Genomic DNA, 27,917 nt, shown 5'->3' on the forward strand with positions numbered 1-27,917 from the left:
GTTAGGAATAAATGGTCGTCACACAGTTCGCAATGAGCCAGGCGGCCCAAACTGCTGCATATACCCCGACTGCTTGCACGGAACGCAAGAGAAGTGACACAATTTCCCTAGTGAAAATAAATTCATGTTAGCAGGCAATATTAACTAAATATGCATGTTTAAAAATATATACTTGTGTATTGATTTTAAAGAAAGGCCTTGATGTTTATGGTTAGGTACACATTGGTGCAACGACAGTGCTTTTTTTGCGAATGCGCTTGTTAAATCATTACCCGTTTGGCGAAGTAGGCTGTGATTTGATGAGAAATTAACAGGCACCGCATTGATTATATGCAACGCAGGACAAGCTGGTCAAACTAGTAATATCATCAACCATGTGTAGTTAACTAGTGATTATGTTAAGATTGATTGATTTTTATAAGATAAGTTTAATGCAAGCTAGCAACTTACCTTGGCTTCTTGCTGCACTCGCGTAACAGGTAGTCTGCCACACAGGCTCCTCGTGGAGTGCAATGTAATCGGCCACAATCGGTATCCAAAAATGCAGATTACCGATTGTTATGATAACTTGAAATCAACCCTAATTAATCCGCCATTCCGATTAATAGGTCGACCTCTAAACACTGGTGCTTGAGGAGAGAAAACCATAAATATTGTAATGTTCTATAAGAGATCCTAATAGTGGATCCTGCTGTTCCCTACATATCAAAGATATAGCTCATGATGCAAAAAATAGGATCACATTCTATGATATGATGTATTATATTATACAAAATACAATTAAACATGTCGGTGCATTGACTGATGTTTCTTCATCTTGAAAGTATTGTAATTTATTGATGAGATGCTGATATGAATGGCTTAAACTTTACTAATTACTAGAAGGGTGTGGAGATAACAGAGATAGAGATTGGTCAACACACACACACCCACACACACAAAATAAGGTTAATGTCTGGCCACTATTTGTAAGTTATAGATGGAGTGGTCGATAACATTGAGAATGTGATTGTCGTAATGTTGACGGTATAATGGCTGCTCATACAGCAGCAATAAATGTTTATTTTGTATTTGGATTACTCAGCACCCCTACATCACACGGCTATGGATGGTATTGTAACTCACTTCAGGTCAACTTCACTTGTTCCAGCATAGAACAATCTATTCACATGTGTGGAGTTTCTGTCTTTGAGTTAATGTTGACACTAGTTCAGATATAGCCTATTGCTCATTTATTGTCTGCTCAAAGGATCAAAGGCCACTATACTATCTCTTCCTCAGACACTCTCTCCCTTTCACTCTCTCACTCTCACTCATGCACACACCTATGTGTTCAAGTCTGGCATACTGGAGCAGAGTTTAACCTCTGACTCAGACTGGGTGTGTACCTCCTCCATTTCTCTCTTCTCCTTTCCCTTTATTAGCCTGTTGCTCAGACATCTGCTGCACACTATGTCTATATCGAATTGATTAAAGTAATAAAACCATTACTTCCCATATTATCGTATTTTGCTTTCTAATGATAAACTAATAAAAACATTACTTCTCGTATTATGGTATTTTGCTTTCTAATGTTGCAAACAGAGAAGAATATTGTCCCAACAATTTCACAGTAGCCTTTAATCCCTTAATATCAATTTCAGCAATTCGTTTGAAAAAGGAGAGCCCATAACAATTAAAGAATTAAAGAACTTCACAAGATTGTTGAGGTCGGGAAGGTCGAGTGAGGACAATAACGCTCTTCGCAAGATTCTTGAGGTATGGAAGGTTTAGGACCGTTATTATCTTTACTCAACCTTCCCAATAATCTTGTGAAGAGCGTGACAAATTAGTTAATTCTTTGCATAGCTCTCCGTCCTATTCCCAGCAGGAGAAAGTTAACTCCACCCAGAAATTTAGTCCACTGACGAAAAGTAACAAGGGCGTTTTTTCTTTTGAGACAGGTCTCAGTCCAAAAACAACACTCTTCCGTGTTCTCAGTAGTACAATATCGGCGCAACGGGAGACGTCGTCGACTGTGCGCGCAGGGACGAGCTCCATTGACGTTTAGGACTACATTTCTTTCAATACCATTTACATTTTTTTTACAGAATTGCAAATCATAAACAGGACTGGAAATTAGTATGTACGGCTCTCAAAGTAGACTTCCGACCATGATTCGGAGGACTAATTCTCGACCAGACCTGACGAGCGGCAGTTTCACCATTCCCAGGAATGACGGCAGCCAGGTCTTCGTCGGTGGAAACGGCTATCAACAGGAATATGGAGATGGATACACCTATTCACAAACTTACTCAAAATCTTCCTTGGGGGGAGGTGGAGGTGGAGGAGCCTACGGAGGGGGTGTTGGTGGGTCATACGGAGGGGATGGTGGAGGGTGCTACGTCGGGGTAGGTGGAGGGGGCTACGGAGGTGGAGTGGGAGCAAGGTATGTAATGTGTTCCTTACATGTATAATTACATTTAGCCTAAATAAAGCACAGGGGAAATTCCATGGTAACGAAATGATGCCGAGATTTGCAGATTTTTCACTTAAAATGTATACCAAACAAAAACCATTGAATTCAAAGATTAACTAACCATAACCAACCACCATAAATAAGGACTACTTTTAACAATGTTCACTGAACATTTTACAAAAACTAATTTACAGAAAGAACTGTGCAGACACAAAGTTTGGTAACAGAATACAACTGAGGGACACTTTACCGTAATTCTCTTACCAAACTTTGTATCTGCACAGTTCTTCGTGTAAATGTGTTTTTGTAAAATGTTCAGTGTAAATCATTAAAAGTAGTCCTTGTGCATAGAGTTGTATGGTTTGGTATACTTTGAACCCAGTCTCAGCATAATTCCGTTACTGTGGCAAAAAATGTCATTGGACCAATAGGCCTACACGAGAGTTTTAGATTATAAAGTTGTATCTGCATTTTTGTCAAAATGTATAAATACCCCCATTTCATGATGTTAAATTCAAAAGTATACAAGATTTTTAAAAAAAATGACTGACACCATTCAAACAATAGGGTTTGGAACTATAAAGCCAATTATCTGAGAATCATATTTTTTCAGATAGAACCTTATAGTGCCAGACTCTAGTGTAAATATCAACCTGGACTGTTTTAGATAAGTGTTGAATAGACCATTCATTATACATATGTACAATGAAAATGAATGAAACTCTGTTTTGCCAAATACATAATAACAGTCTATTTTATCTGCATATATTTTCATTAGATCATTAAATACCCCCAAAAATCCACTGTTTATTTAAAATATTTATTAATTATGATTACATTTAATTACACATTTAATACATTGAAATCAATGGTCTTTGATTTGAGGAATCAAAAGTATGATATATCCATAGCATTATACCCTTATAAAGTGCTGTTTCACATTAAGTTTAGATGATAAAACTACAGTCACACAATAGTGGTCAATTCCCTTATTCTATAGAGTTTCAATAGCCTGGGTTACATTGTCCAGAATACAATCACAGACATTACTCAACACATATTCTGGGTCAGAGCCAATATATTAAGATCCATTGGGCTGTGTTCAAGAGCTGAAACGTGTTCGAAATGTTCAACACACCACACACACACCTTAACTCGATCCTCACCCAGCTATTGCTCAAGAAGTGATGTCATCGAATGATGTCAACTACCTTGTTAATATTGTTCATATTAGTATAATGCAGATTACGAAAGTTATTATAATGGATGCTGTGTTTTGCAATATAATGCAATATAACAAACTTTGATGGTGTATTCCTTGTTTTGTCATGTTTAGTGTGCAGAGCATCCAAAAGAAAGCTTTATTCCTGAAAGGCCAGTGTCAGGAGTACCTGCAGAGAGTACAGCAGATTCTCCAGGCAGTAAGTACTCTGCATAGGTCAAAGCATAGTTATGTATGAAATCATACTTAAGCATGCATGACTGCATTTACATAGACACTGACACAAGACCATGTTTGGTTGTGGAAGAGCAGAATTTAAATAGTTTTAGCTTCAGCATAATGACATATCTTTTCACTTACAAATATGAAGCCATATTTTTTTCATTGATGTTTCTATGTAAACAGAAACAGGTTTATCTGTGTTGATGCAGCATTGGTAGCAGCTGTGCTGATAATATCGCACTCATCTAGAATTACGCAATAGAAAAGAGCTCTTTTTGTCTTTTTTGTCCAAGAATGGGACATTTTTACAGGTCTGCTATCTTCATTTGATCACTCAGCCCCTACAAAAATGTCAATTCATTATAATTCACATAATTATTCACATTTCCTGTTGCTGCAGGATTATTTTCCTGCTGTGAGAAACTGGTCAAATAAGGTAGCAGACCTGTAGCAGCTTACTGGGCAGTCTTTTGGATAGTGTGGGTATGTTGACAGTACTGGGTTGTGTATGTGTGTATTATTGTACTGACCATATGATTGTCCTCCCCCAGCGTGGCCCAGCGGTGGAGGTGGACAAGCTGATGACTATGTCCTCTGAGACTATAGACCAACTGAATGAATGTGCCATAGAGCTGCAGCAAATGAGACAACCCAACGACATCATCATCAGGAGGCAAGGACAGCTGTCTGTGTGAGAGAGAGTTAGAGAGGGACGGAAAGAGTGCATCTGTGTTTGTGTACGTGTGAGAGAAAGAGAGAGTGTGTGTTTGTGTGTATTTGATCAATGCATTTGCATGTTTGTTTGCGTTTACATTTGTGCTTAAAAACAGATGGGACAAATCTCCTCTTATCTTTCATGCCTGACACTTCCTGTCTCTCCCTCCCTACAGCGTACAGCAGCTCCAGAGCATGCAGAGTGGGATCATCTCCTCCATCAGTGGGACAACCCAGAGGCAGAGCAGAGGAAGCATTGGCTGGGAGGAGAGAGGGAGGTCCTACGCTGATGCCATGTCCTGGATAGGCCAACAGAAGGTATTATAAAACCTGCATAATTTATTTAGCGATTCCCCATAAAGGTTGATTGTATAGGGTGTAACAGATGGCTTAATTGTTCTGGAACTCACCGCCTAGACAATATACCATCCTCATCTCCAAGCTCTAAACCGGTATAGAGCAGTAGGACATTGTGTGTGAGAGAGTGTTTGTGTGTGTGTGTGTGAAGGGAGGTTGAAGCATGACACTCATCTATGGCAGAATCTGACCTGCTGAAACACAAAACCACCACAATGCCAAAACATGGACGCTCAGAAAGAGAGAGAGAGGGACAGAGAGATGAGAGCGAGGAAGACAGGAACAGAGACTTAGCAAGAGAGACAGGAACATGGGAAAAGAAGGAGAGGAGTGTAAAATCTGACACTCACCACTGACTCATTCCAATATGGGACATGACTGATCACTTACATGCATACGAGAACACACCCTACACGCCTTGCTTCCAACGAATTCACTCACTCACATACACCACTCCCTGCCTCTCCCTCTCTCCCTATCCCTTCATCTCTCTCACCCCTTCCCTATCATTATCTCACCTAAGCTCTTCCTTTGTTCCTCATTGCTCAGATTTTTTCAACTCCCTCTGTGTCTTTCTGGCTTTGTCATTGCATGTTGTGTACAGAACTTTGTCTCCTTCTCTATCACGTTGAGTCAATAAAGGTATTGGCAAGAGTGAAACGTTTCCTGACTCTCTCTCCCCATCCCCCACCTCTCTCTCCCTCCGTCCTTCCCTCTCCCTCCCTGCCTCTCTAGTGACCCTACTGTATATGAGTTGTTACATAGCCTCTCTCCCCATCCCCCACCTCTCTCTCCCTCCCCCCTTCCCTCTCCCTCCCTGCCTCTCTAGTGACCCTACTGTATATGAGTTGTTACATAGCCTCTCTCCCCACACATATCTCCCTCCACCATATCTCCCTCAGGCTGTCCACAATTTAAAAAGTCATGGGGTGGAGGTGGCTGGGGTGGAGGTGGTTGGCCAGGGTGGAGGTGGTTGGCCACCCACCCACCCCCAGCCAGTTTCTACTGAGCAGAACTCAACACTTTTTCTTATCAAAGCTGAGTGGATTGGAGTGAACTCTACTGGGGGAATAGTTGGAATAGTTTCCTGCGGATGACAGACACACTGATCAGTTAATGGTTATTTACTGCCATCTAGAGAATAGACTTAGGAAGGACACATTTGTTCAGCCTTCCACACAAACAGATAATTGGTTTCGCTAGCACTTTATCACTTTGTCCGACAGCTGGTATGAACTGGTGTTCACCAGAAAATACTCAATAGAATTGCTAACTACATGACACCAAATTTGACTTATTTTAATGAACCCTGAAGCAGAGAGGTTGTTATTCAGTAATACTAATGCTATTATTGTGTATAATATTGAGTTAACACGGCGGCAGGGTAGCCTAGTGGTTAGAGCGTTGGACTAGTAACCGGAAGGTTGCAAGTGCAAATCCCTGAGCTGACAAGGTACAAATCTGTCGTTCTGCCCCTGAACAGGCAGTTAACCCACTGTTCCTAGGTCGTCATTGAAAATAAGAATTTGTTCTTAACTGACTTGCCTAGTTAAATAAAGGTAAAAAAATGAAATAAAAAACACAGGCAAAACCTCATAATGTTGGTGCCATGATTTTACTTCGACTCAGTGTTGTTCGAGAAAATAGAGTAAGCTCTATCGCCTGTATATCTGTCTGTCTGTCTGCAGCGTCTGATCGAGACGTCTCCGTGGGGTGACGACGCGGCCACCATCGAGCAGCAGATCCTCAGCCAGAACAAGTTACACAGCTCTATACAGAGGAGCCATGAGGTGGATCACGCCAGGGATGAACTGGTGCGTACGATAGAGTTGACTATAACAGGTGCTCCATGGTCAGGTAATATAGCCATGAAAAACCTGTGTTCCTAATAATCGTCTGTGTGTCTTAACTCAGGCCCAAAAGGATGACAAGGGAGGCCTCCATTCCCTGCAGCAAGAATGGGACAGTCTGCAGGTATGAGTCCGTATTAACAACAAACTATTTAACCAAATAAAGTTATTTGATCATTCCTTTCTTCATAGTTGTATTCACTTGCCTCATTGGGCTCATCTTTGTTCATCTTCTCCTCTGTCAGAAAATGTCATTTGCTCGTACGGGCCAGCTGAGAGAGCTGCAGAACATCATCGAGGAGATCTCCAGGGCCATCATGTGGGTCAACGAGAGAGAGGAGGAGGAGCTGGTGTTCAACTGGGGAGACAAGAACATCGATGTCTACATCCCCAAGAAACAGGAGAGCTACTCCGTAAGGCCTTACAATACTGACATGAAATGTATCTATTCAGTGCACTTACTACTGTAGTCTCATGTTATCGTACTTCCAAAGTCTTGTTTTCACTCTGCTATTTACGAATGAACATGAAGTTGCAGAATATCAAGGTCTGGTAACCATGAGGAGATATGCCTCCTAGTGTGCGACCCAAATGGCACCCTATACCCTATTTAGTGCACGCCTTTTAGTGCACTGTATAAAGAATAGGGGCCATCTGGGACGTATAACTATACTGTAGTAGTCCTTTTGTAGGTTTACTCACAGACAGTCTATCTTTCTCTCCCAGAAACTGATGAGTGCCCTGGAGGAGAAAGAGAAGGAGCTGAACAAACTGAAGCAGAAAGTGGATGGTCTCCTGAAGAACAATCACCCAGCTTCAGACAAGATAGAGGTGAGAGTCACTTTAGCTAGATTTTCAGAATTCCAGTAACATTTGGAACATTTTGGGAAAGTTACTGGATTTGTATAATTGTATGCTTAGCTCCCCTTTAAGCAGTGAAGTGGTAACATGATTTTGTTCTACAATATTAATGAAGTTGCTACTAACTAATAGGGTTGTTTGTTCCCCAGGCCTATATGGACACTCTGCAAACCCAGTGGAGCTGGCTGCTCCAGATCACCAAGTGTATTCATGTCCACCTGAAGGAGAACGCTGCCTACAGCCAGGTGAATACACACGTAGACATACTTGCATAAACACTAAAGTGTGCATAGACGCACACACTCACACACACACACACACACACACACACACAGATCACAGTATCTGTATCCCATGTTCTATTAACCTTCCCTCTCTACTGCAGTTCTTCAAGGAGGCCAATGAGACCTACAGCAAGCTGCAAAAGGACCATGAGATCATCCGTAAGAAGTTCACCTGTGATAAAGGAACACCTCTGGAGAACCTCACTGAGCTCCTGAAGAACCTCGAGGTACCTAACACTGAATGACACCTGAGAATGTTTCCATATGGGATCTCTCCCACAACTATCATATTTTCAACAAATATTTGATATGAGTAGCAAGCATTTTTCCCTCTTTGACCTCCTTGCTACTCATTATTGAGGATAACTCGTTCTCTCACCTGTTTGCATGGCATGATTTAGAAATGGAAATGTGAACAAGATAATGCAAATGTCATAGGGTATATAACAACTATATAGGATGCTTAAAGTTATTTAAAATAGTGGTACCATATTCTTCAGGGAAAGGTATAGGACACGTCCTGTTTCTGTGACCGTTACATGACCTGTGTGTTTGTTTCCCCATGCAGAGAGAGAAGGAGAGGGTTATGGAAAATAAGAGGCAGGTGAAGCACCTGGTGAATAAGTCCAAGAGCATCGTGAGGCTGAGACCACGTAACCCTGAAGAGAAGAGCAGCACAGCTGTTATAGTACAGGCCCTGTGTGACTTCAAACAGGACCAGGTCAGCACCCACACATACGTACACACACATTTTAAAGTGTTAACCCATGAACTGATGTCCCTTATACAAATTCTTACAATACTACCACCCCTAACACACACATACAACATTTACATAGAGAAGATCCGCAACAGTAGTGAGTTTACACTGTTTTGCATGTGTTCTGTGTGTCCTACAGAAAGGGATCTTAAAGGGGGACGAGGGTATCCTGAAGGACAACTCCCAGCGCAGTAAGTGGCAGGTGACGGGTCCTGGAGGTCTGGACATGCTGATCCCATCTGTGTGTCTCCTCATCCCCCCGCTCAACCCCCTAAGCATCGGCCTGGCCAACAAGTAAGACCCCCTCGACAACCACACTGCTTGGCACTATGACATTTTTGCCATTTTAAATGGACTAAATAACAGTGCCATAAAAATGACATTACAGTACTTACAAATAATTTAATGAATGCTGGTGTCAGAATATGTCAACTGACTTTACACTGTTATGACACAAACAGATTAGTAACTGATCCTATGTTGTGTATTGCAGGAATGAACAGTACTATGAGGCTATCATGGGCATCTGGAATCAGCTCTACATCAACATCAAGAGCCTCATCTCCTGGCAGTACTGTGTCAAAGACATCAACCATATCAACTCCCTCACCCTCACCATGGTAAGGCCTTAAACAAGACTATGACTTACACTGCTGACAATCTGTCATATCAATCAATAGTGCTACTCTCACAATATGAACAAGGAACAAAGGTTTTAGGTGGCAATACAACACAACCATTTGGAGATATTAAATGTTGTGTTTGTGTATTAGACATCTCAAGTGTTGGTCTTATTTAGACATTGTTTAACTCTAACATCTCATTATTTTTCATCCACAACAAGAAGTAAGTAGATGTTTAATGAGCCCTCTTAGCCCACAGTAGTTGTAAATCTCACTCTTCCTTCCTCTCCATCACTCTCTCTCCTAGCTGTCCCAGATGCGTCCTGAGGAGTACCGTAACATCATTAAGAGTCTGGAGACTCACTACCAGGAGTTCCTCCGCAACAGCCACGGCTCTGAGATGTTTGGAGAGGATGAGAAGAAGAAGATGGAGGGCCAGTATTCAGGAGCCCAGAGCCACTACGACACACTGGTCATAGGGCTGCCTACATACAGTGAGTCCAAGGGTGCCTAGTCTACCCAGTGGAGCTTCTTAGATGGCTTAACGCCTTCTCTGTCTACATTACAAACTGCATCAGTTCAACTGAATTAGTCGGGAAGGTTAATGGAATGAATTGAATAATAACCAGTGGATACTGTGACCCAATTGCTACAGATGTTTGCCAAGAAATCAATTAGATTATGTTGGATGTCAGTTATAATAGGAATATGTATGGCTACTCAATTCGATGCCAGTCCACTAAATTCAAATTGGTTCCATTTAATTTCACAGATCAATCCAACGTGGTGGTGGTCCAGCCTGAGCCGCCCATCAAAGCTAACACTACCAAGATCACCCATACCTCATTGAAGGAGACCAGCATCTCCACCCAGGGCTCTAACATGAGCCTGACCCTGCTCAGTGACCTCCAAGCCCTCAGACGCAGGCTGGAGCTGGCTGAATCAGGCCTCAGCCACCACCTCCATGTTTCCCTGGGGGAGAACAGTGTGCAGGAGTGCTCACAGCACCTCCTGCAGCTGGAGGTATGCAACTGCATCTCATAATTCATTCAATAGATGAAATGGGCCTGTGAGAAACATACACCTTCGCATTTCTTCCTCCTGTCTTTGATGTAATTTATGAGATAGCATGACTGGATAGGTGAACGCAATGTAAGGGAACCTGTGTGGTCAATCCTATCCAATTGTGTTTTTGAATATTGGATTCATTTAAAGTGTTCAAAGATAGCCAATAGATGGCCACAGTGTCTTTCTCATTGAATAATGTCAATCATCTTAAATGCAAACTATTCTACATGATGGACTAACCCTTGTTCCTGAATCTCAGGGCATACACAATGACCTGGACGGTGTGCGTGATGAGTACCTGAGACTGAGGGAGAGGGTGGTGAAGCAGCTGGAGGGGACGGCAGCAGACTCGGAGCAGGCCAAGTTCCTCAGGAAAGAGCTGGATCTCCTCAACCAGAAACTGGGAGATCTGCAGGGGCTGTCCTCTGCCTACCTCCAGAGGTACGGCTCTCACAGGAGCTCCTACCTCCTAGTCTTCTTCCTATGTTAAGAAGTAGATGAGAAAACTAACTGTTTAGCAAATGTTTATTGAGGGTATGTTTCACCTGTGTGAAATGGTTGTAGTTTGTTGTGGTGTTGTTTGTTGTTTCACTGTTGAAAGGTCTTGTTTATTGAAGTGGTTTTGTAACGTGGTCTCTGTGTGTATGTGTTCCCTGGGTAGACTGTCATATCTGCAGAACTTGCTCCAGAGCCTCATCCAGGCTGAGGATGTCATCAAGGTCCTCGAGGCCCGTCTGACTGAGAAGGAGACCACCTCCCTGGATCTCAACGAGTTGGAGCGCTACAGAGCTACACTCAAGGTCAGACACACCATCAATCACCACTGCTGTCAATTCATATCTGTCAGTTAGTTCATCTATCTGTCAATCAATTCGGATTGTGAGCTGTGTAATATTGCCAAATAATATATGTATATACTGCTTTTGCAATTCAATATTCTAATTGTGCATTAGTGTTGTAGAACTGTGAGAGGGAGTATGTTTCAGCAAGATTCGTATCAGTGTCCAATAGTGTGTCTTGAGCATTGCCTATTTTCTTTCCACTACAGCAAATGAAGTCTGACCTGGAACATAAGAGAGACCTTCTGACGGCCATGGAGAGTGACCTGGCCAATGCAGTCCACGTGAACAGTCAGATCTCAGCTTCCTTACACAAGTGTGATGTGGACCTGTCCAAGTACTCTGAGCTGGTGACCCAGATGTCTGACCGCTGGAGACGCATCCAGACCCAGATCGACAGCAGGCGAGGACCCTTAGATCTCTAAACATCCACTTCTCACATCCACTCTCACAAACTCTTCAATACCCAGGCCATGATACGTATTCAGTTCTGATGTCGCCTCTATGCCCATGTAGTGGATCCTTCTTGCTAGTATTCAGCAACTCTATTGACCATGGGACTAACTGTTCCTCTTCTCCCTCATATTCTCCAGTAAATCAAGCTTTATTTATACAACACATTTCAGACATGCAATGCAATGCAATGTGCTTCACAGGAAAAAACAAATAAAAAACGATGAAAATAAAATCCTTTATATTTACTACACAGCACTTAAGAGGATAAAAACAAAACAATAACAATAAAAATTGAATGACTAAAAAGCACCGTAAGGAAAATAAAATCTTAAAAGGTGTGTTTTAAGATCTCTTAAATATGTCCATAGTTTCGGCCCTCCTCAGGTCTTCTGTCAGGCTATGTCATAATTACATCCTCTCTCATCAGAGTGTGGGACCTGGAGAAGCAGGAGAAACAGCTGAGACATTTCCAGCAGAGCAGCGGAGTGGTTGACCAGTGGATAGACAACGCTAGACAGCGCCAGGACACCCTGCAGACAGCCAAGTTTAGCAACATCCAGGCTGTCATGGAGCACCTCAACCAACAGAAGGTAGGCCACTGCACAGCCATCCCCAAAATATATATTGTTATTGTTGTTGTGCAATTCTGTACAGTACAGACACTGACTGGTTGTTTCAGGTATGATTGATAGTTTCTAATGCACTCGTGACAAGCCCAGTATGTTTGATGGACAGGTGCTGCACAGTGAGATCAAAGGGAAGAAGGAGAAGGTGGAGGATGTACAGAAGGATGCGGACACCTGCGCTGCCTCCATTAAGGTGAATGCCATTCTTTCACAGCCTGTCATTCTCTCGACACCTTCAATGTGGTTGTCACTGAAAGTATCTTACCAGTTTGAATACCACATCAGCACCTAAAACCCTTCCATACTGTAGCATGCACAATACAAATGCTAAGTGCCTGTGTTCACACGTGGTGCTACTTCATTCCAGGACTATGAGCTGCAGCTGGCCTCCTACAGTGCAGGACTGGAGACCCTGTTGAACATCCCTATCAAGAGAACCATGCTCCAGTCCCCTGCCACTGTGGTCAGACAGGAGGTAATGGAGCAGCCTGTCCAACAGCAGTAGACAGTGTTAAAAATACATCAGGGCTGTATTCATAAAGCGTCTCAGAGTAGGATCAGTTTATCTTTTTAGAGCATAATGAATACGGTTATATGGACAGGGGGGCAGATCCTAGATGTTTTATCAATACAGTGACTGGTCTTTACCCTGCTAATGTGGGTAAATGGGATCATGACGCCTGAGGTAGCATAAGGCCATTCATTACCATTATGTTAATCCAAATGTGGTAATCCTTGTTTTTTGGATTGATTTTCTATTTGTCTCTATTCAAAAAAGTATCCTACATGTTGGCAAATAAGGTTTCCAATGAACTCTGTTGTAGTGGCTGTTTTTTGTGGCTGCTTGTTTATTTATAAACTCTATAACTAACTCCACTAGGGTGCTGACCTCCAGTCTCGCTACATTGAGCTCCTGACCCGCTCCAGTGACTATTACAAGTTCCTGGGGGAGATGCTCAAGAACATGGAGGAACTGAAGGTAAGGGTGTGAAGGCACAATCATAAGAATAATGGGTTTGCGATATGTAATATATGTGTTCCCTCCTAATAAGACTGTACATTATACATTTCTAGTGATATGACTTTCCCTGGTTACGATTGGATTAGGGTAATCTGATCCTAAATCTGTTTTTCTGGTCAACTACTATCTCATTGCGACACTTTTTCCCTCCTCAGATTAGGAACACCAAGATTGAGATGCTGGAGGAGGAGCTTCGTCGTCTAAAGGAGGACATCGGGGGCCACAGCCAGAAGAACCGTTCCTTAGAGGACGCCCTGTCCCGGTACAAGCTGGAGCTCTCACAGTCTAAAGAACAACTCATCTCCATGGAGGAGGTGAAGAGGACCACAGCTGTGCAGGTCAGCGTGGCCAGGGAGAGCCTGGACAACACCAGCAGCCAGCTGACTGAGCTCAATGACAAGTTGGCCCGTCTCACCTACCAGCTGGACGAGGAGAAGAGGAAGAAGAGGCTGGCTGAGGAGCGCTATACAAGCCAGCAGGAAGAGTACGAGGCGGCCGTGCGCCGGCGCCAGAAGGAGCTGGACGAGCTCAACTGGTCCAAGATCGACTTGGAGAAGGCAGTGAAGGACAAGGAGCGCGAGCTGGAGAGGCTGAGGATGCAGCTGGAAGAGGAGGCCACGAGGAGGCGTGGGGCGGAGCAGGAAATCTCTAAGGTAAGAACCCAGTGCAACCAGGAAATGAGCAACCTTAAGCAAACCTTTGAGTCGGAGATCCACGTCACCAAGACCACCATCCTCAAGGCTTCTCAGCAGAAACAGGAGGACACGGCCGAGCTCAAACTACAGTGTGAGGGACTAGAATCAGATAAAAGGGATCTTGAAGAGGAGTTGAGGAGGTTGAGACTGTCTGTGACTCAGACTGAGGTGATGAGGAGGAAGGCAGAAGATGAGGCCCATCAGCAGAGGTCTACAGGGACGGAGGAGTCGAGGAGGAGGAGAGAGCTGGAAATACAGCTCCAGACTGTGGCCACCCAGAGAGGAGAGGAGGAGCTGAGGCAGAAGGAGGCGCTGGCCGAGGCCACCAGGAGCAGCAAGGAGAAGAGCAGGCAGATCATTCTTCTGACACACAACCTGGAGGAGGAGGGCAAGAAGAGAAGTGCCCTGGAGATTGAGCTCACCAAGCTCAGGCAGTCCTACACTGAGCTGCAGACCAGTAATGCCACCTCTCGGGAGGTCATAAACAAGCTCAAGATCTCAGAGCAGGATATCCACCTGGTCCGAGTGGAGCTGGAAAAGCAGACAAACGAGAGGACCAAGGCTGAGACAACTGCCACCAGGCTGCAGAGCCGCATCCCGGACCTGCAGGCTATGGTGGACGGTCTGGAAGCGGAGATGGAGAAGCAAAAGAGAACAACCCAGGATGAGTTCACCCGCAGGAAGAGGATTGAGTCTGAGCTGGAGAAGATGACCCAGAGCTGCAGAGAACACACCACCACCCTCAACACCTTCAGGGCCAGGCAGGAAGAGGTGTCCACCTCCGGGAGGAAGTACGAACAGGAGCTCAGGGCTCTCCAGGAGGCTCTGGACAAGAGCCTGCGGGAGCACAAGGCCACCACGGAGCACCTGGCGCTGGCATCTGCAGAGTTAAAGGCTCTCCAACAGCAGCTCTTCCAAGAGCAGGGGAAGGTCCGTGAAGTCAATCTCCGCAACGAGAGCCTCTACAAAACCATAGAGGAGAAGAGCCGGCTGCTCAATGATGCCACCACAGAGATCGAGAAACTTCAGAGCCTTACTCAGAATCTGACCAAGGAGAGGCTGAGGCTGGAGGAGGAACTGAGAGGAGTGAAGCAGGAGAAAGAGCAACTAAAACTTAACAGAGATAGTGTGGATGGAGAGAGCCAAGCCCAGATCTCATCCCTGCATGTCCAGCTGCAGAGCAGCAGCAAGATGACACTGGAACTCCAAGCCCTCATCAAGGACCTGACCAAGGAGAGGGAAAAGCTAAAGTCGGATTTGGACAAAGTCCAAAAGCAATCCATAGAGGTATTTTGATTGATCTGAGGGGCAAATTCCAAATAATTCAAACAAATCTGCATGAATGAATGAGTGGCACTGGGAGGATTAAGTTCAAATAATTTACAGTGGGGTCCAAAATTATTGGATCCCTTAATAAAGATGAATGAATTTTTTTTAATTTAAATCATACAAATACTGAGCTATAGTGAATGGTCAAAAAAAGATATACACTACCGTTCAAAAGTTTGGGGTCACTTAGAAATGTTTTCAATGAAAACATACATGAAATGAGTTGCAAAATGAATAGGAAATATAGTCAAGACGTTGACATGGTAATACATAATGATTTTTAATTGAAATAATTGTGTTCTTCAGACTTTGCTTTCGTCAAGTAATTTGCAGCCTTGCAGACTTTTGGCATTCTAGTTGTCAATTTGTTGAGGTAATCTGAAGAGATTTCACCCCATGCTTCCTGAAGCACCTCCTATCAGGAATCAAGGTAAGACCCAGATGCAGACACGTCCGCCGAATTGACAATGGTTTAATAGTCCAACAGGGGCAGGCAATAGACAGGTCAAGGCAGGCAGGAGAGACTGGGAAAAGCAGGAGCTAGCAACGGATAAACAGTGAACACATGTATAAATACACAGGGGATAATGGGGAAGATGGGTGACACCTGGAGGGGTGTGGAGACAATCACAACAACAGGTGAACAGGTCAGGGTGTGACAGTACACCCCCGTCTAGGGGCAACATCTGGCATCCTTCCCTAGGCGCATACCTGGTTGACCAGGGTGTCGGCGTTGAAAATCCACAATGAGGACCCTGGTGGGGGACCAGCACCTCTCCTCCGGGCCATAACCCTCCCAGTCAACCAGGTACTGGAACTCCCTGCCCAGAGGTCAAACCTTCAGGGCTGTGAGACATAGGTTTGACTCTGGACACATGAAAGGTAGGATGTATACGAAGGGTACGGGGAAACAGAAGACGAACAGCAGAGGGGCTAATAATTTTGGAAATGGGAAATTGGCAGATAAACCGGGGGGAGAATTTGCGGGATTCCACCCGGAGGGGCAGATCCCGGGTGGATAGCCATACCTTCTGCCTGAGACAATACCGGCGACTCGTGGTCGAATGGCAATCCGCCTGTCATCGATACCTGAAGGTGGTCTTGAGGACGGCTGCCGTGGCAGAGCTGGCAATGGTATTTTTTTAATTGTTTATTTCTTTCACCTTCATTTAACCAGGTAGGCTAGTTGAGAACAAGTTCTCATTTGCAACTGCGACCTGGCCAAGATAAAGCATAGCAGTGTGAACAGACAACTCAGAGTTACACATGGAGTAAACAATTAACAACTCAATAACACAGTAGAAAAAAGGGAGTCTATATACATTGTGTGCAAAAGGCATGAGGAGGTAGGCGAATAATTCCAATTTAGCAGATTAACACTGGAGTGATAAATGATCAGATGGTCATGTACAGGTAGAGATATTGGTGTGCAAAAGAGCAGAAAAGTAAATAAATAAAAACAGTATGGGGATGAGGTAGGCAAAAATGGGTGGGCTATTTACCGATAGACTATGTACAGCTGCAGCGATCGGTTAGCTGCTCAGATAGCAGATGTTTGAAGTTGGTGAGGGAGATAAAAGTCTCCAACTTCAGCGATTTTTGCAATTCGTTCCAGTCACAGGTAGCAGAGTACTGGAACGAAAGGCGGCCAAATGAGGTGTTGGCTTTAGGGATGATCAGTGAGATACACCTGCTGGAGCACGTGCTACGGATGGGTGTTGCCATCGTGACCAGTGAACTGAGATAAGGCGGAGCTTTACCTAGCATGGACTTGTAGATGACCTGGAGCCAGTGGGTCTGGCGACGAATATGTAGCAAGGGCCAGCAGACTAGAGCATACAGGTCGCAGTGGTGGGTGGCATAAGGTGCTTTAGTGACAAAAACGGATGGCACTGTGATAAACTGCATCCAGTTTGCTGAGTAGAGTGTTGGAAGCAATTTTGTAGATGACATCGCCGAAGTCGAGGATCGGTAGGATAGTCAGTTTTACTAGGGTAAGTTTGGCGGCGTGAGTGAAGGAGGCTTTGTTGCGGAATAGAAAGCCGACTCTAGATTTGATTTTCGATTGGAGATGTTTGATTTGAGTCTGGAAGGAGAGTTTACAGTCTAGCCAGACACCTAGGTACTTATAGATGTCCACATATTCAAGGTCGGAACCATCCAGGGTGGTGATGCTGGTCAGGCAGCGAACAGGTCAGGCAGCGAACGGTTGAAAAGCACGCATTTGGTTTTACTAGCGTTTAAGAGCAGTTGGAGGCCACGGAAGGAGTGTTGTATGGCATTGAAGCTCGTTTGGAGGTTAGATAATGTTGCGGGCATACTCGACCCACACCAGCTGCTGGCTCCAGGAGGTGGAGTTAGCGGAGACCAGGCAGCACAGAGTAGTCTCAAGATCCTGGTTGGCTTGCTCCTACTGGCCAATGGAGGAGGGGTGGAACCCAGAGGACAGGCTGGCCGACGACCCAATGAAGGCGCAGAACACCTTCCAGAACCGGCACGGTCAGAGACCGTGTCCACAGGTAGTCCATGGATCTGGAAGATGTGCTACACCATGAGCTGGGCCATCTCCTTGGACAAGGGTAGTTTGGGGAGAGGAATGAAGTAAGCGGCCTTGGAAAACCGGTCAACCACAGTCAGGATTGCAGTTTTGCCCTTAGACGGGTGGAGACCTGTGACGAAATCCTGGGATATGTGGGACCAGTGTCAGTGAGGGACAGGCAGTGGCTTCAGAAGACCAGTGGGAGCTTGCCGAGGAGTCTTATTCTGAGCACAGACCGTGCAGGCGGAGACAAATACGCAGACATCTGGAACCATTGTAGGCCACCAAAAGCACTGTGGCACGAAGGCCAGGGTCTGACACAACGGGCCCACTCCAGGACCGCAGTGTTGACGTTATCAGCCCCCCCCCCCCCCCCCCCCCCCCCCCCACCCACCCCCCATGGTTCGGCTCGGACCGCTGCGCCTCCCCGACCTGTTTCCCGATACCCCAGTTGAGTGCCATCAACAGGCACGAGGTGGGAAGGATTGCCTCGGCCTCCGGGGTGGTACCCGTGGGGCTTCAGCGGCGTGACAGTGCATCCGGCAAGACATTCTGGGATCCAGGCTGGTACGAGAAGGAGAAGTTGAACCATGTGAACAGCAGGGCCCATCTGGCTTGCCTGGAGTTGAGGTGCTTTGCGGTGGGTGCGGAGATACTCCAGGTTCTTATGGTCGGTCCACACGATGAATGGGTGTTCCACCCTCTCCAGCCAGTGCCTCCATTCCTTCAACACAATCTTCTCCGCGAGAAGCTCACAATTCCCCAAATTGTAGTTATTTTCCGTGGCGTTGAGGCGCTGGGAGAAGAAAGCGCAGGGATGTAGCTTGAGGTCAACAATCCAGAGCTGGAGCAAGGGTACAGGTCGGCAGGCAGGCTCAGGGGCAGGCAGAGTGGTCAGGCAGGCGGGCTCAGAGTCAGGACAGGCAAGGGTCAAAACTAGGAGGGCGAGAAAAAAGGAGAGACTGGGAAAAGCAGGAGCTGAGAACAAAAACACTGGTTGACTTGACAAAAAAGACGAACTGGCAACAGACAAACAGAGAACATAGGTATAAATACACAGGGGGTAATGGGGAAGATGGGCGACACCTGGAGTGGGGTGGAGACAATCACAAGGACATGTGAAACAGATCAGGGTGTGGCACCTCTCACAAGTTGGATTGGCTTGATGAGCACTTCTTATGTACCATACAGTCAAGCTGTTCCCACAACAGCTCAATGGGGTTGAGATCCGGTGACTGTGCTTTCCACTCCATTATAGACAGAATACCCGCTGACTGCTTCTTCCCTATATAGTTCTTGCATAGTTTGGAGGTGTGCTTTGGGCCAATGTCATGTTGTAGGCTGAAATTGGCTCCAATTAACTGCCGTCCACAGTGTATGGCATGGCGTTGCAAAATGGAGTGATAGCCTTCCTTCCTCAAGATACCTTTTACCCTGTACACATCTCCCACTTTACCACCACCAAAGCACCCCCAGACAATCACATTGCCTCCACTATGCTTGACAGATGGCGTCAAGCACTCCTACAGCATCTTTTCATTTTTTTCAGTCTCACGAATGTTCTTCTTTGTGATCCGAAATCCTCAAACATAGATTTGTCTGTCCGTAGCACTTTTTCTCCAATCTCCCCCTGTCCAGTGTCTATGTTTTTCTGCCCATCTTAATCTTTTATTTTTATTGGCCAGTCTGAGATGTTTTTTTCTTTGCAACTCTGCCTAGAAGGTCAGTATCTTGGAGTCGCCTCTTCACTGTTGATGTTGAGACTTGTGTTTTGCAGGTACTATTTAATGAAGCTGCCAGCTGAGGACTTGTGAGACACTCTAACATAATTGTCCTCTTGCTCAGTTGTGCACCAGGGCCTCGCACTCCCACTCCCACTTTGGCCAGGGCGCAGGTGTAAATGAGAACTTGTTCTCAACTCAACCTTGTTAAATAAGGTGAAATAAAATAAATAAAACTTCTTTCTATTCTGGTTAGAGACAGTTTGTGCTGTCCTGTGAAGGGAGTAGTACACAGCGTTGTACGAAATCTTCCGTTTCATGGCAATTTCTGGCCTTCTTTTCTCAGAACAAGAATAGACTGACGAGTTTCAGAAGAAAGGTCTTTGTTTCTGGCCATTCTGCCTGTAATCGAACCCACAAATGTTTATTTTACCTTTATTTAACCAGGTAGGCAAGTTGAGAACAAGTTCTCATTTACAACTGCGACCTGGCCAAGATAAAGCATAGCAGTGTGAACAGACAACAACACAAAGTTACACATGGAGTAAACAATAAACAAGTCAATAACACAGTAGAAAAAAAGAAAAGAGTCTATATACGTGACAGATTAACATGGATTTATCAGTGGTGACCGTGTTACCTAGCCTCAGTGCAGTGGGCAGCTGGGAGGAGGTGTTCTTTTTCTCCATGGACTTTACAGTGTCCCAGAACTTTTTGGAGTTAGAGCTACAGGATGCAAATTTCTGCTTGAAAATGCTGGCCTTTGCTTTCCTGACTGACTGTGTGTATTGGTTCCTGACTTCCCTGAAGAGTTGCATATCGCGGGGACTATTCAATGCTATTGCAGTCCGCCACAGGATGTTTTTGTGCTGGTCGTGGGCAGTCAGGTCTGGAGTGAACCAAGGGCTATATCTGTTCTTAGTTCTGCATTTTTTTAACGAAGCATGCTTATCTAAGATGGTGAGGAAGTTACTTTTAAAGAATGACCAGGCATCCTCAATTGACGGGATGAGGTCAATATCCTTCTAGGATACCTGGGCCAGGTCGTTGAGAAAGGCCTGCTCACAGAAGTGTTTTAGGGAGCGTTTGACAGGCGTTTGACAGGCAATGAGGCAGTGATCGCTGAGATCCTGATTGAAGACAGCGGAGGTGTATTTGGAGGGCCAGTTGGTCAGGATAACGTCTATGAGGGTGCCCTTGTTTACAGATTTAGGGTTGTACCTGGTGGGTTCCTTGATGATTTGTGTGAGATTGAGGGCATCTAGCTCAGATTGTAGGACTGCCGGGGTGTTAAGCATATCCCAGTTTAGGTCACCTAACAGAACAAACTCTGAAGCTAGATGGGGGGCGATCAATTCACAAATGGTGTCCAGGGCACAGCTGGGAGCTGAGGGGGGTCGGTAGCAGGCGGCAACAGTGAGGGACTTATTTCTGGAGAGAGTCATTTTTAAAATTAGTAGTTCGAACTGTTTGGGTATGGACCTGGAAAGTATGACATTACTTTGCAGGATATCTCTGCAGTAGACTGCAACTCCGCCCCCTTTGGCAGTTCTATCTTGACGGAAAATGTTATAGTTGGGTATGGAAATCTCAGAATTTTTGGTGGCCTTCCTAAGCCAGGATTTCGACACTGCAAGGACATCAGGGTTGGCAGAGTGTGCTAAAGCAGTGAGTAAAACAAACTTAGGGAGGAGGCTTCTGATGTTGACATGCATGAAACCAATGCTTTTTCGATCACAGAAGTCAACAAATGAGGGTGCCTGGGGACATGCAGGGCCTGGGTTTACCTCCACATCACCCGCTCCAGATACTGAACTAGTCTACAGTTAATGCTCTAGATACTGAACTAGTCTAAAGAAGGACAGTTTTATTGCTTCTTTAATCAGTATGACTGTTTTCAGCTGTGCTAACATAATTGCCAAGGTGTTTTCTAATGATCAATTAGCCTTTTAAAATTATAAACTTGGTTTAGCTAACACAACGTGCTATTGGAACACAGGAGTGATGGTTGCTGATAATGGGCCTCTGTACACCTATGTAGATATTCCATAAAAAATATGCAATTTCCAGCTACAATAGTAATTTACAACATTAACAATATCTACACTGTAGATACACCGTAGAATCTTCTGAACGGTAGTGTATATATTTTATACTAATACAATTGCTCATAGAAATATATTTTGTTTATCAAGAAGTTATAAAAAATGCTCAAAAGATAGGGGTAAAAATGATTGGATCACATGTTTTCAATAATCCAGCTCCCTACCCTTGCGAGGATAGCCCCACTGAGCATTGGAGAACACATTGGGATGGATCTTAGACCATTCCTCCATACAGAATACCTTCAGATCCTTGATATACTTGTTGATTTTGTTGTCAATTAACAATTTGTTTATGGATTTTGATGTGTGCTTGGGGTTATTGTCTTGCTGGAAGATTCACTTGTGGTCTAGTTTCAGCCTCCTTGCAGAGGCAACCATGTTTTTTGCTAAAATGCCGTTGACCTTAACAAGTGCTATTTTCATGTTATCTGACCCAAGCACCACCTGGAGTTTGCTAAACGCCATTTTCACTTGGATTTGAACCGGCGCTATTTTTTATTTTATTTTTATTTCACCTTTATTTAACCAGGTAGGCAAGTTGAGAACAACTTCTCATTTACAATTGCGACCTGGCCAAGATAAAGCAAAGCAGTTCGACACATACAACAACACAGAGTTGTTACACATGGAGCAATGGTCATATGGCACGAAAATAGGGATCTTTGGCCATGCACACCAGCGGTGCGTTTGACCTTTGAAAGAACAATGCATATGCAGAAAATATCTCATCCCTAATGTAAAGAAATGGTTAATTGAACAGAAAATCTAAGTTTCCGGACATGATCCCATTGAAAACCTGAGGTTTGATTTGAAAAGGGCAGTCCATAAGCAGAGACGAAGGATATTAAGGATCTGGAAATATTCTGTATGGAGGAATGGTCTAAGATGCCTCCCAATGTATTCTTCAATCTCAAAAAATATTTTAGAAAAAGTCTCAGGGTTGTTAACTTCACAAGGGGAGGGTGCTGGAGTATTGGAAACAGGGGTACCATTTTTTGGTGTAAATACAAATCTCTTTATCTCATAAATATAGCATTTCCCCCAAAAATATTTTGCACACTATGGCTCAGTATTGGTATTATTTGTTTTATAGTCTTTTTTGCTCATCTTTATCAAGGGATCGACTAATTTTGGACCCCACTGAATGTGATGATTCATTGTTTTCTATGATTCTGATTCTGATCCACTAAGGTTTTGGCTAACCATTTATGGGGCATTTTTAAACTATGTATAAGGCATTTACAAACACTATGCTCACAATGTATTAATTATTATTCCCACATTTGTAAATGTTAGCTAGAAATTCACACATTTATATACACACCTGCTCTTTCAATTACATAAATTGACCGGGTGAATCCAGGTGAAAGCAATGATCCCTAATTGGTGTCACTTGTTAAATCCACTTCAATCAGTGTAGATCAAGGGGAGGAGACATGTTAATGAAGGATATTTAAGCCTTGAGACAATTGAGACATGGATTGTATATGTGTGCCATTCAGTGCCTTTGAACGGGGTATGCTAGTAGGTGCCAGGCGTATCGGTTTGAGTGTGTCAAGAACTGCAATGCTGCTGGGTTTTTCACTCTCAACCATTTCCCGTGTGCATCAAGAATGTTCCACCTCCCAAAGGACATCCATGCAACTTGACACAACTGTGGGAAGCGTGGGAGTCAACATGAGACAGCATCACCTTTGGAAAGCTTTCGACACCTTGTAGTCCATGCCCCGACTAATTGAGGCTGTTCTCAGGGCAAAAGGGGGTGCAACTCAATATTAGGAATGTGTTGTACACTCAGTATATTTCCTTAGATATCCTGTGTTGTGTGCTTTTTCTTTTATCAGGGACTGATGGATTGACTACCAATGGCATGCCCATCTTTTTTTGTTGAAATTACATTGGTCACCAATATGTCTTGTTCTCTGTTTCCCATCCAGACCTCCATGATTGTGCAGAAGTCTCAGACCCACTACACTGAAATCCTGTCTGATAGGGATGCCCTTCTGATCAAGTTGAAGCAGCTGGAACAGGACAAGTCCCACCAGGGTCACTATAAAGAGGAACTGAATCGCATCAAGGTTTCCCTGGAGACTGAGCTGCGCAACAAACAGCGTCTCCAAGAAGAACGAGATAAGATGCAAAAGGACTTCACCTACTGGAAGAGCCAGTACGAACTGAAGGAGACCCAGATGAGGCAGAGCGACTCGGACAAGGGCAAGATGGAGAGGGAGAGACTCTCCCTGAAGAGCGAGTTGGAGCGTATGATAGTGGAGCTGAGGACCGTGGAGGAGAGGTATAAGGGCAGACTGCAGAGCTCAGAGAGGGAGGTGTCAGACCTGGCCCTGAAGAGAGACGCCCTGGAGAAGGAGTTGCGGAGGCGTCAGCAGAGACCTGACTCCATGAGCATCCAGACCCAGACAGACGAGAAGGTGGTCACCGTGGACCCGTCTAAACTGGTTTTCGATGGGGTCCGCCGTAAGGTCACCGCCCACCAGTTGTGTGACTGTGGCATTATCAGCAAGGCCACCTTGGAGCATTTGCTGAAGGGAAAGAGGACCGTGGAGGATGTGGCCAACGACATCCAGCTTAGCCTCAAGGGAACAGGCGTCATTGCAGGCATGGTCAGAGGCCCCCAGGGCAGGATGTCCATCACTGAAGCCAAGACCAAGAACCTTCTGAGCAAAGAGAGTGCCCTAATGCTACTGGAGGCCCAAGCTGCCACCGGCCACATCATGGACCCCAAGTTTAACGAGAAGATGTCTGTTGATGCTGCCTCCTCCAGAGGAGTGGTGGACACAGACGATAGAGACGCCCTCATGACAGCTGAAGCAGCCAGTGCAGGCTTCAAAGATCCATACACCGGCAAGCTGCTGTCCATTGGACAGGCTCTGAAGCTGAAACGTCTGGACAAGGAGACAGCCCTCCGGTTGCTACAGGCCCAGGAGTCTGTTGGAGGAATCCTAGACCCAGTTCTGAGTGTGTTCCTCCCCAAAGACCTTGCCCTTGACCGCAATCTGATTGATGAAGACCTCTACAGGGCTCTGAACAAGAAGCCAGCCTGCTATCTGGATCCAGTCACTGAGAAGAAGATCAGCTACAGTGACCTAATGTTGAAGTGTAGGATTGAGCCCGCCTCTGGCATGCTGCTCCTCTCAGCCCCGGAAAAGCCCATGACCGTGCAGGGCCTCAGGGGAGAGGTGTCCGTCACAGAGCTGATCAACTCCAACTTGCTGTCTGAGACAGATGTACAAAAGCTGAACCAGGGCAAGCTCAGCAGCAAGGACATCGAGGACAAGCTCAAGAACTACCTGCATGGTTCTAACTGTATAGCAGGGATCTATGATGAAGCCAACAACAGGGCAATGACCTTCTACCAGGCCATGAAGGATGGTCTGCTCAGACAAGGAACCACCCTGGAGCTTCTGGAAGCCCAGGCTGCCTCTGGCTTCATGATCGACCCTGTCAACAATGTCTGCCTGACTGTGGATGAGGCCTGGAAGAGAGGCCTTGTGGGCAAAGAGTTCAAGGACAAGCTGATGTCTGCAGAGAGGGCTGTCACTGGATACAAAGACCCACACACTGGCAAGACCATCTCCCTCTTCCAAGCCATCGAGAAGGATCTGATTGAGAAGGGCCATGGGATCAGGCTGCTTGAGGCTCAGATAGCCAGCGGTGGCATCATCGACCCTAAGGAGAGCCACCGTATCGATGTAGACATCGCCTACAAGAGGGGCTACTTCGACGAGGAGATGAATGAGATCCTGTCCTATGAAGGAGATGACACCAAGGGCTTCTTTGACCCCAACACCCAAGAGAACCTGACCTACCTGCAGCTGAAGGAGAGGTGCATCACAGACCCCAAGACTGGCCTGGTTCTCCTACCCCTGAGAGACAAGACCAAGCCCCAGCAGACGGTTCAGCAGAGCAGCCAGAATACCATCCTCCGTAAGAGGAGGGTAGTGATCGTGGACCCTGACACTGGAATAGAGATGACCGTGAGGGAAGCCTACCATAAAGAGCTCATTGACTATGACACCTTTCTAAGTCTTTCAGAGCAGGAGTGTGAATGGGAGGAGATCACCATCACAGCTTCTGATGGTTCAGCCCGTCTGGTGGTGGTGGACAGGAAGACAGGCACCCAGTATGACATCCAGGACTCCCTGGACCGTGGCATCATTGACCAAACATCTCTGGAGCAGTACCGATCAGGAACCCTGACTCTCCCTCAGTTCGCTGACCTCATCACCAGCAATAGCAACCTCAGCGAGTTGACAATGACCGCCAGAAACATGGAGGATGTGGCCACCTGCAGCAGCCCCCCCCAGGCCCGCCCCTCTTCCCCCACCGTCCGCAAGCGCTTCAATAACATCTCCATCATCTTCTCCCCGCCAGAGGAGTTTGACGAAGGGAGCCCTGTTGCGGCCATCTTTGACACTGAGACGATGGAAAAGATCACCATTCCGGAGGCTCTACGGAGAGGCTTAGTGGACGCGATTACAGCTCAGAGGTTGCTGGAGGCCCAGGCATGTACTGGAGGCATCATCAACCCCACAAATGGTCAGAGGCTCAACCTACAAGATGCTGTTCACCAAAGCATCATTGACAATGACATGGCCACCAAGCTGAAGCCAGCCCAGAAGGCCTTTATGGGCTTTGAGGACATGAAGACCAAGAGGAAGATGTCTGCGGCCGAGGCCATGAAGGAGAAATGGCTGCCTTATGAGGCCGGACAGAGATTCCTGGAGTTCCAATACCTGACAGGAGGTCTGCTGGAGCCCGGTACGGGCCAGCAGACCTCTATCGAGGAGGCAATCCGACGAGGCTGGCTGGATGGTCGTGGAGCCCAGAAGCTCCAGGACACACGGAGCCACGCCAAGAACCTGACCTGCCCTAAAACCAAGCTGAAGATCTCCTACAAGGAGGCCATGGATAGCTGCATGGTGGAGGAAGGCAAAGGCATGAAGATGCTCCAGGCCTCCTCCATATCCACCAAGGGCATTAGTAGCCCCTACAACGTGTCCAACCCAGGCTCCCGTTCGGGCTCCAGGACTGGCTCTCGTACAGGGTCTAGGAGTGGCTCTCGCAGGGGCAGTGTGGATTACTCCTCCAGTTACAGCTCCTTCACAACTTCTTCCTCCAACACCTTTAGCTCCAACTGACAGTTCTATTATTAAACACACTTACAGAGAAAAGAGGGTGTGGAGTTGATTGGAGTAGACTGCCTATGTAATGTGGCACATTTGTTATGGTTATGGAAGATGGAAAGTGGGTTAGGTGGGGTTAGCATTTGTGATGTGGTATATTTTTCATTAATTGTGTTTAGTTGGTGTTTTGTGCTGTGAACTAAATCTGGTTGGGGGTATAAAGGCTGGGTATATTGAGAAATATGTTAGAATGTTTTGTTAGGATTCATTCTGGATCTATGTCAATGTTTAGATTTGTTTAAACTTGGGTAAAAAGGAATGTGGTGTTGAAGGTGTTGACATATATAACATTTTACCAACAAAAAAACCTGCTTTTAAATTGTACTTAGCTTTGTTTTTATGTAGACACATGGTTGTTGTTTAATTTGAATGGGAGGGAATCAATTACTGTTTCAAAGATCCTTCGCTCACAGCATCCCTTCGCTCTACAACAGGGGTAGGCAACTAGATTAAGCCACAGGACCATTTTTGTCAGAGCGAATGGCCTTGCCTTGGAAAATAGTAAGAATCATTTGTACACTGCAAATTGACCCAAAAAAGCCCCAAAATAGATTATATTTGAAAATAACATTGATACACAATCACTTTTTTAAAACATTATTTGTGGGAATACTTGTGAAAATATTTTGTAAATTAAACACATTTTTAGCTGAATGGCTGGTGATTTTAGTCTTTTTGACCAAAAACTAACCCCCACTCTAGTTGATAATGGCATATATTTTACAACACAATGTGCTGAATTATAAAACAAGTAATAAACCATTATGAATGAAATAATGTTGTATTCCAAAGGATTGAAAAATAAAAGTTTATAATTCCCAGCAGTCATTTGTAAGTGTCCTGTAGAGTTCTTCATAGGTCCATCATTAGTCTATAGAGATTTAGGAAGCATAATAATAGGGAGAATATTCCCTCATACTATGATGATAATGCAATGCTGCTTTTCAACAGTAACACCAGTGT

At 45.2% G+C, this 27,917-nt stretch overlaps 1 protein-coding gene across 2 annotated transcripts; it reads left to right on the forward strand.

Annotated features, from left to right (window-relative positions):
- The first annotated feature begins 1,957 nt into the window (after positions 1-1,957).
- Positions 1,958-27,782, forward strand: LOC109874603 (desmoplakin). 2 transcript variants are annotated; one of them, XM_020466588.2, is made up of 24 exons: positions 1,958-2,428; positions 3,795-3,879; positions 4,454-4,575; positions 4,793-4,934; positions 6,662-6,787; positions 6,888-6,947; positions 7,069-7,236; positions 7,550-7,654; positions 7,834-7,929; positions 8,070-8,195; positions 8,537-8,689; positions 8,868-9,022; positions 9,222-9,348; positions 9,659-9,845; positions 10,124-10,374; positions 10,679-10,860; positions 11,081-11,219; positions 11,468-11,661; positions 12,142-12,304; positions 12,450-12,533; positions 12,708-12,815; positions 13,221-13,319; positions 13,517-15,343; positions 23,688-27,782. In XM_020466588.2, the coding sequence occupies exons 1-24, from the start codon at positions 2,124-2,126 to the stop codon at positions 26,907-26,909; spliced, it is 8,226 nt and encodes a 2,741-aa protein (XP_020322177.1). In that variant the 5' UTR covers positions 1,958-2,123; the 3' UTR covers positions 26,910-27,782. The 2 variants fall into 2 exon arrangements, with proteins under 2 accessions (XP_020322177.1, XP_020322178.1); XM_020466589.2 differs by having other exon boundaries at positions 1,959-2,428; positions 13,517-14,014.
- The last annotated feature ends 135 nt before the right edge of the window (positions 27,783-27,917 follow it).

The sequence above is a fragment of the Oncorhynchus kisutch genome, linkage group LG30 (assembly GCF_002021735.2).
Source record: "Oncorhynchus kisutch isolate 150728-3 linkage group LG30, Okis_V2, whole genome shotgun sequence".
NCBI lineage: Eukaryota > Metazoa > Chordata > Actinopteri > Salmoniformes > Salmonidae > Oncorhynchus > Oncorhynchus kisutch.